At 44.2% G+C, this 9,107-nt stretch overlaps 1 protein-coding gene across 2 annotated transcripts in view; it reads right to left on the reverse strand.

The window, feature by feature from the left end:
- ASTN1 (astrotactin 1) overlaps positions 1-9,107 on the reverse strand; it is a 531,426-nt gene that overhangs the window by 44,301 nt on the left and 478,018 nt on the right. For both annotated transcript variants that reach the window (XM_006867074.1, XM_006867075.1), the window contains exon 17: positions 1,618-1,886. In XM_006867074.1, the coding sequence (XP_006867136.1) occupies positions 1,618-1,886 (269 nt within the window). The remainder of the gene's footprint in view (positions 1-1,617; positions 1,887-9,107) is intronic.

Genomic DNA, 9,107 nt, shown 5'->3' on the forward strand with positions numbered 1-9,107 from the left:
AACTGACCTTCAGCCCGGGTCTTATGGTGGATGTGTATAGAAATGAAGACACCTCTCTTAAAGCTAGCTTGGGTCTAAAGAGAAACGCTGAGGTTTGGCAAGAAGGAGTAGCAGACAGGGGCTTGACAAAGACAGACTTCCATGAGCTTTCTCATTTCCCTCAGTCGTCCTGGCAGAAAGCAGGGACTCTGAGCCTCTCTTCTGTTCTATGACTGTGTCGGTCCTGATGTGGAGGGTGGTCCCATGTGAGCTCTCAACAGCCTCTGTTGCCAGGCAAATGGCACAGGAGCTCTAGGGCGATGGCTGCAGCAGCCCTGAGCTTGGATGGAAGCCCAAGTGGGCAGGTGAGCGGAGGGCACGTCAGAGCACTGGGATCGAGTCAGGGCAGCTCTGGATCTCCATGGCCACCCAGCTCCATTCTCTCTTCATCCTTTCAATCCTATCAGGAATGGTCTCCTCTTTCTCACTCTTCTTCCTGCAGGCCCCTCTCTCAGATTGCAGAGAAAGTTGTAGGGCAAAGGAACGATTTATCCTTTTTTTGTTCTTGTGAAAAGCTCATTTCAAACACTCAACAAAATATCCTGGCAACAGCAGGCAGGTGCGAAACATACACACACACACACGCAAAATCCCTCCTGATGGTCTGAGCATCACCTATAAAACCATCTGTGACACACCAGGTATCCCTTACAAGACAAAGAACAAAAAAAGCAATTATAACCTCCTTGGGATGGGCATGCTTCTCAGACAGGCAAGCAGATCAATGCTTTTACAGCTTACTGTGCCTTGTCCCCAATCCTGTCTTTGCCTACAGTCTCAGAAGTCTCTTGTTTTAATTTTCTTGTTGGTGGTGGTGGTGGTAGTAGTGGGGTGTGTGTGTGTGTGTTTGTGTGTGTTGACCCACTCTTTCTTTAAGTCTTCCTCTGGAGGAACTCAGCGAGCTAGGACAATGAGCTATGTCTCTGATGTATCTCTCTAACTTACTCTTTGGGGTTCACTCATTTTCTCCTGGTATCTTTCTGCAAGAAGAAGTGGTTTGGAGGAGTGGTTTGGAAATGCCATGACTTAATGGAGATCTGTTGGACATGACATTTCGTTGTGAAAGCCAGAGATGGGCAGAGGAACAAGCACCCTTGTCAGACTGTTGGCTCCTTCCCTTTGAGATCTGTGCCTGAAAAGCCCTTTCAAGTTGCAGCTGGGCGGGCTCTGGTTTGGGGTCAGACCTCCTCTCTGCCAATGGTCACAAATCATGCCAACAGGGGTAAGGCAGAACTGCACCTCCTCCCTACAGCTGTACTTCTGAAGCATCAAGATCTCTGAATTAGGACTTTGGTAATGGTGAATGATACCTCCTTATCTACCTTCTTCCTTCCAGCCCTTGTTGCTCAAAGAACTACGCAAGTGCTGAGCTGTGACTCCTGAGTCATACCACATTGGGTATTGTGGGTGCATTGACTTGATTTAATATGCAAACATGTAAATCTAAGCAAATTAAGTGTCTGGATTAGTTAAACAGAGTCCCACTATCTGTATTCTAACATGGAGCTCAGCTGCACTCTGCCACTTCCTTATGCCATTTGGAAAACCTTTGCTTTCCGTACTTCCCAGGCATCTTACCCGCTGGGTCTGGTTGTTGGTCACCAGTTCATAGATGGGGGATGCTCTGGTCACCTCCAGCAGAACTGGCTCAGCAGGGGTGTCAGGACTGGAAGTCACGTGGCACAGGGGGCAGGATGAGGGGCAGCGTCCCTTGCTCTGGCACTCCATGCGGACCCCAGCCGCCATGCGCTTGGTACCAGACTCAGACAGGCTGGCAATGTATTCTGGGAACGTGAGAACCTTGGGGTCTCTTTCCCGTTCTTCTGACTCATCGGAGGGAGAGTTGCCTGTCAGACACAAAAGGAAAAGAAACACTGAAGAAGGGAAAAGATCAAGGGCTGGAAGACTTGAGAAACCAGAAAACACCACAGACAGATGAATAATGTGATTCTGTTATCCCACTTTATTTGGGGAATGGCCCTTCCCAGTGGCCTGCAGAGTTGGGAAGGGTCTTCCAACATGAGGTCAAGTTGAGTCTCTCTGAGCATCATCAGCGCCACTGATAATTTCTGAACGATGCTTCTGGAGATCTGCTCATGACCACCCTCATAACACAATCAACAGTGATTGTTCCATGGCTCAGCTTCTTCATCTGTAAAGTGAGGATATTAACAGTACCTGCCTCCAGCCTTGTATGATGAATAAATGGCAAAATGCATTAACATCACATATCACAGTACCTGGTTCATGTCAAACAATCGTAGCAGTTTGATAAAAATTACAGCTAAGATTCATTGAGCCTTTACTATGAAAGGAAGATTTGTTGAAGACCTCACTTAAGACTTGCAATAACTCTCTGCATGGAATTCTACCATGTCCTTATTGTATAGATGAGGAGACTGGAACCAAGAGCCTCAGAGTCTCACAGGGAGTAGATTGTACTGCTGGGATGTGAATCAAATTTGTTTCATTCCAAAGCACCAAAGTCTTACAAGAAGACCAGGACTTTTGGACTTTTTTTTTTTTTTTTTTTTTAAGATTTATACTCCAAAGGCTGAGAAACAGACCCACAGCTTTCTTGTTTCATGAGTGAAGGACGGTTAGTGAAACTCTGTTTACTTTTGGTGGCAAATATGCGAGATATTGTTGTTGAAGTGGTGGTGGTTGTTGGTTCTGACTCATAGCAACCCTGTACAGGGTTTCTGAGGAGCAGTTGGTGGGTTTGAACCATCAACCTTATGGTTAACAGTCCAGTGTTTATCCTGCAATGCCACACCAGGCCTCCAAATATGGGCGATACTACCAGGAAATAATGATTTGTTTCCTATGCAAGAAAGCACTGCTTGATAGTTTTTTTCCCAACCCTCACGATTCCCTCACTGATATATTAATTCTAACAGAAGATGGAAGTAGAGGCTGCTGAAAAAAAGCACTGAGTTGCTTACAAGGTCTCTGACCCCTTTTGATCCTGAACATGAACCTCTGATCCTGAACATGAACTGATTTCAGAGAGAACAGTGGACTTTTGGAAATATTGGGTAGATATATTCATTCAGGTTTTCTCAAACTCATCAAGAATGCAATACTTCATGGGCCACATCTGTGGGGAAACAGGCTGGAAGGATTTACAAAGTGATTCCAGAAGGTGATTGATTGTGAGCTACAACTCATTGACTTCTTAAAAGGAGTTCTCTTCTATGGGGTTCTTGGAGTTCTCTGCCATTCTGCCCCTTGTTTGCTGTATGGTATGAGCCATTTGGAAATGGCATGAGGAATTCAGCACTGCCCTTTCCTAACAAGCAGCTCTACTACCACTGGGCTCTTCCAGTGTGCCAAGGGCAAGGGCTTGCTCCGTGACGATACATCGGGGGTAGAATTCATTTCCCATTTGCCCGTGGTTTCATAATACACCTGGAATGGAGCTTAAGTCCTTCCTCGATTAGCAAAGGAACTGCATCAATGACGTGAACCACCAACGTTCATTTCAGTCCAGTTCACAATAGTCAACCCCAGTGTCCACTGCAGACGAATGGATGAGCAAAATGGATGCCCACACAATGGAATGCCATAAACAAAGATGAAGTTCTGATACATGCCCCTACAAGGATGAACTTTCGAAACATTTTGCTGAGTGAAACAAGACTATCGTGAAAAGAAAAAAATATTTCATAATCTGAAACACTTCGAGTAGACGAATGTATAGTGATCAGAGGCGGGAGGGATGGGGAGACATGGAGACCTGCTTTAACAGGCACTGGATTTCTGTTTATGGAGATGCAACATAGGACAGTGGTGATGTTTGTCCAACATGATCGAAGCAGTTGTTTTCTGTTTAAGTGAAAAATGTGGAATGGGCTAATGTGTTACCTTTATTTTTACAACAATAAAAAAAATAAAACACCTGCCTAACTATACACACTCAAACCAAGAATGATGGAATCAAGTAGGGGACAGAGAAGCCCATACCAACTAGCCCCAAAGTCACTTCAATTCGTGTGAAACTCTTTATTGACATTCAGCTTTATGCAAATCAGGCAATCCGGTGTTGGGAATATTTGTAGAACGGTCACAGTCTGGCTCAGGACTTCCTCACCCAGCCGGGTGCCAGAACCCCAGTTTTCTTCAGGAATAAATGCAGGGAGTAAAGGATCCCTGCTGAAGCAGTGGTTAAGCATTTGGCAGTTACTGAATGTGGAGGTGGGGTGAGATGTTAAGATCTTTGGCCTGATTTATCCGCAAAAAGGACTTTATTCATAGAGAGTAAACAAAACTCCAAAAAATGCAGTAAAGACACAGTGCTTCTTTTCAAGGTTAACAAAAATGTAAATATTGTTGTACAAGCTGTACCAGAGGGCTTCACGGTCTCTTGGTTGGGTTCCAAGCACCTTATAATAAAAATGTATCTCATTACCAATCCATGGCCCTTCTTGCTGAGGTGGGGAAAGGACTTCCACTGAATGACCACTAGATGGTGACATCAATCTAAAATGCCTTCTGTAATTCTGTTAAATGCAGTCAGTCAGTTTTGACTCATAGCCACCCTGTAGAGAGTTTCTGAGGAGCGACTGGTGGGGTTTGAACCGCCTACCTTGAGGTCAGCAGTCCAGTGCTTATCTGACAGCACCCCACCAGGACTCCAAAATGCCTTCTGGTAGTGTTGGTTATGCGCCATGTTGTTAGTTCCAACTTACAGTGACCCTGCATAGGGTTTTCAAGGCTGTCCATCTTCACGGGAGCAGAAAGCCTCATCTTTCCCCCACGGAACTGCTGGTAGTTTCCAACTCTGCTGACCTTGAAGTTAGCAGCCTGACTCAACCACTAGGCAATACAGTCTGTGTGAATGTATGTAAAAGGAAACGGTACCGAGCACTAGTGCGTTTTACTACTAAATGGAAGGCTGGAAGTTTATAACCACCCAGATGCACCTCAAAGTCCGGCTCTCTGTTCCCCAAAAATCAGTTATTAAAAATCCTACGGAGCACAGTTCTACTCTGTTACACATGGGGTCACCATGAGTCAAAGCAATCTCCGGAGCAACTGGTTTTTAAAACAGGCTACTTAAAAAATGTGTAGTTTGAAGTTTTTCCAATCGAATACTAAGAATTAGAGACTTAAAACAATTTCATAAAACTTCTTTAAGGAGGAAAATACAGAGTGAGAGAAAAAGTTATTTAAACGGGAGGATCCTATGCCATGGAATTCCTTTTCTGTCACCTTAATCCCAATATACACAGGAATTTCCCCCATCCCCAGCACCCACAAACATACCCTAATTCCCAGCTCCCTTATATAGGCTGCACCGTTCATTGACAAAGGAAACCACTAGAGGGCACTGTAACTCCAAGCACAGCCTGAAGCGGAGGTCTGACAGCCTCCTAGTCCTTGAGCTCTCCATCATTAAGGTTTGTAATTGCTGCTAAACCTTTGTGGGACTGCTCCCCTTACTGCTGTCTTCTAGCTGTTCCAATTAAAAGCAAGATGCAACTACTCCCCCCTCAATATCCCTCGATCCTGTATAGTTTAGGAGGTATAGATATATGGGAGAAAGGTGCAAAGGAAAATGGTGGGATTTTTCATTGAGAATCATATATTCCTTTTCCCAAAAAAATTCAGGTCCATATGAAAAAGGCCTTGCTGGGGCCAGGACCAATTGTCCCTCTCATCCCCTCATCATGAAGCATGAAACTGTCTAGAGAGAAGCTAGATTTACATAGAAGTAATGAGAAGCAAGCTCCCAAAAGCCACCTACTCATACTGCGAAGAACAGAGATGTGAGTGTGAGTACAATTTTTCAAAGAAGAAATGCATTTTCTATGTTCGATGGTTAAAGGCACAATTGGGAAATACTTCTTAAAATGATGGAGTCTGGTGGTGAGAGCTCAGATAAATCTCTCTTTATCTAAAGAAAACACCAATAACCATTGTGTGTCTGGCAAGTGATAGAGCAGCTCAGGTTCTAAAACCTTCCCGAATGTCATTGACTTTGAACTCCTGATTCATGCAGGAGGAAGAATGGTAACTAGACTTGTGTGTGTGGAGCTGTAATGGGACCCCACCTTATTTTTTTTTTTAATGTTTTATTGTGAATTATGTAATAATTTACATGGGAGAACATTAGTTTTACATACATTCTATTGTATATCATTTCATTGCCATGGTTACAATTCCCTCCATGCATCATCACCAACCAAAGGGTATACACTACAAGCAGGCCCCCCGGTCATCACCACACAGTCCCTCTCCTTCTCTGAATCTAAAGTCCCCAGCTGCTCCATCTCTCCACATCATTGTCTCTGCCTCCATCTCTGGCGTCACTGCTTCTCTGGGTAGAGTCCTGCTCTCCGCTCTTCTCCCTTGATGGTCCCAGGGACCTCCACTCCTAGACTGAAAAGTTAATCACTCCTTTCCATCTACCTTCACATTTCCAACCCTCACAAGCAGTCCTGATAACAATTATTCACTATTGTATCACAAAAGTCCTATCCTCATTTCCTTTCATCAGCCCCACCTAGACAGATTTGATATTACTCACTGGAGAGTCTACCTTCCTCTACATCCTCTGGATCTAGGTTCCCTCTTGAAAGCTTGTAAGCCAGTCACTCCTTGACTTTGTAGCCCCCCAAATTTGGGTAGCCAATGTCCAAGTTGCCCATCCCTGTCTACTATGTGCATGTAGGGGGTGGGAATGATCCTTGCTATAAGGATTTATTCCCTCTTTTGAGCTATTGCATCTATGGGTATAGGTCAAGTTCATCAAATTGTATCCGATTACTCTTCCCCCCATCTTTGTTCTAACTGAGCTCTGGTCATCCAGTCATTGAAGCCAGGTCAAGTGGGTATTCTCTGCAAGTGTAGGTGTTCTTGTACATATGCCCTCTCTTCTTATCAGCTGGACACTTCACTCTCCACTCTAGTCCTCTGTGGCTATGTCACTGACTCTAGGCCCAAGAGTCCCCAGATCTTGCCACACTGCTGGCCAACCAGGTCTCCACCCGGGGTTCACAGAAGTCTATTGAACGTTGTAGGGCTTAGTTTGCAGCTTCATTGCTGTTTTTCCCTCACTTCCCCTTATCAGTGACGAACGTGGTCACCAATGAGAGCGTGTATTCCCATTGAGTCTTAGTCTTGGAAGGGGATTTACACTGAGGGGACCTGACCACTTGCCTTGATGTCTCCCGGGCAAACAACTTGCTTGTTCTTGTAGTAACAGTTGGTCTGCCTATATTGTTTTATATTTTTCCTGTAGGTCGTTCTTTCAAGAAGTATCTTCTGTTCTTCTAGCCACTCCAGGCTGGTCTGCTCGTTCTTTCAAATGGAAATTTCCCATCTCTGAAGATCTGGATGTGGTTCAGGCTTCCACCTATTGTCTTATGTAATGCAGAGGCTCCAAAGGAAGCCTCCTTCACTGGGCACATTGTAGCCCCATTTTAGGTATTCCAATCAGTTATAGGCAGAAGACAGACTTACAAAGCTTTCTATGGTGAGGCTTTTCGCTATTCCTTTCTCTCCCCCTCCAATGTCTATTTTATAATATAATGCAAGGAAAACAAAGATTCAAAAGACAGGCAAGCATCTTAACATTATTGCCCCCTTTTCCCCATTCCAACCATGGCTCAATCTCTGTATCCCAGAGCCCTGTAGTTCCAAGGTTGTGCATACATCATTATTTACCTCTGTCCCACTTAACCCATGCAAACCTGTCTAATTGTTCTCCCATCTGCTTTGTTCTTCCATTCACCTCTCACTTCTTGTATATTGCCCCCTTCCCCAGTACCCAGACTATCCTGTGTCTATTCCCTGCCCTGTGCTCCACCTTCCCCACACACCCCCAACATCCCAGAAACCAGCAAAGAATCGCCCCAGCCCCCTTTAGTATGGGTTCTTTCCCTTAGTGTTTTACAGTAGTGGTCCTATGGAGCATTTCTCCTTTTATGACTGACTAATTTCACTCAACATGTTAAGCGGTGGTTTGCAGCTTCCTTGTTATTCTTCAAGGTAGCATAGTGTGTGTATCCATTGTGTGTATGTACCACAGTTTATTTATCCATTCTACAGTTGATGGGCACTTTGGCTGCCTCCATCTTTTTGCTATTGTAAATAGTGCTACTATGAACACTGGTGTGTATATATCTTCTTGTGTTGTGGCTCGTATTTCTTGTGGGTAAATACCAAGTAGAGGAATTGCTGGATCATAAGGTATTTATATTCGCAACCTTCTGAGGAAGCACCATATTGCCTTCCAGAGAGGTTGGACTATTTTGCACTCCCACCAGCAATGAGCTCAGGTAGTGTAGTGGTTACGAATCGGGCTGCTAACTGCAAGGTCAGCAGTTCGAAACTACCAGCGGTTCTGCGGGAGAAAGATGAGGCAGTCTGCTCCCGTAAAGATTTATAGCCTCGGAAACCCTGTGTAGGATCGCTATGAGTCGGAACCGACTCCACGGCACATAACGACGACAACCAGCAATGCAGGAGTGTCCCAGTCTCTCCACATCCTTGCTAGCATTTATTGTCCTCTACTTTTTTAATCTTTGCTGTAATTGCTGGTGTGAGATGATATCTCATTGTTGTTTTGATTTGCATCTCTCTAATGGCTAGTGATCGTAAACATTTCTACATATGTTTGTTGGATGCCCGTTCTCTTCCTTGGTGAAGTTTCTGTTCATGTCCTGTGCCCACTTTTTAATTGGGATATTTGTTTTTTTCTTGTAAAGGTGTTACAGTTTCCTATATATTTTAGAAATGAGCCCCTTGTCTGATGTGTCATTGCGAAAGATTTTTTCCCATTCTGTGGGTTCCCTTTTTAATCTTCTGGTGAAGTATTTTGATGCACATAAAATTTTAATTTTTAGTATGTCCCACTCATCTATTTTGTCTACTTTTGATTGTGTGATTTTCAAAATGCATTGTAGTCTGTATATTCCCAGTATTAGTGACCTTACATTTGACCCTATTTTTTCATTGATGGCCTTCATAATTCTGGGATTCACATTTAGGTCCTTAATCCATGTTGAGTTGGTTTTTGTATAAGGTGTGAGGTGAAAGTCTCGTTTCAATCTTTTGCATAT

Source organism: Chrysochloris asiatica, unplaced genomic scaffold (genome assembly GCF_000296735.1).
Source record: "Chrysochloris asiatica unplaced genomic scaffold, ChrAsi1.0 scaffold00100, whole genome shotgun sequence".
NCBI classification, from domain to species: Eukaryota; Metazoa; Chordata; class Mammalia; order Afrosoricida; family Chrysochloridae; genus Chrysochloris; species Chrysochloris asiatica.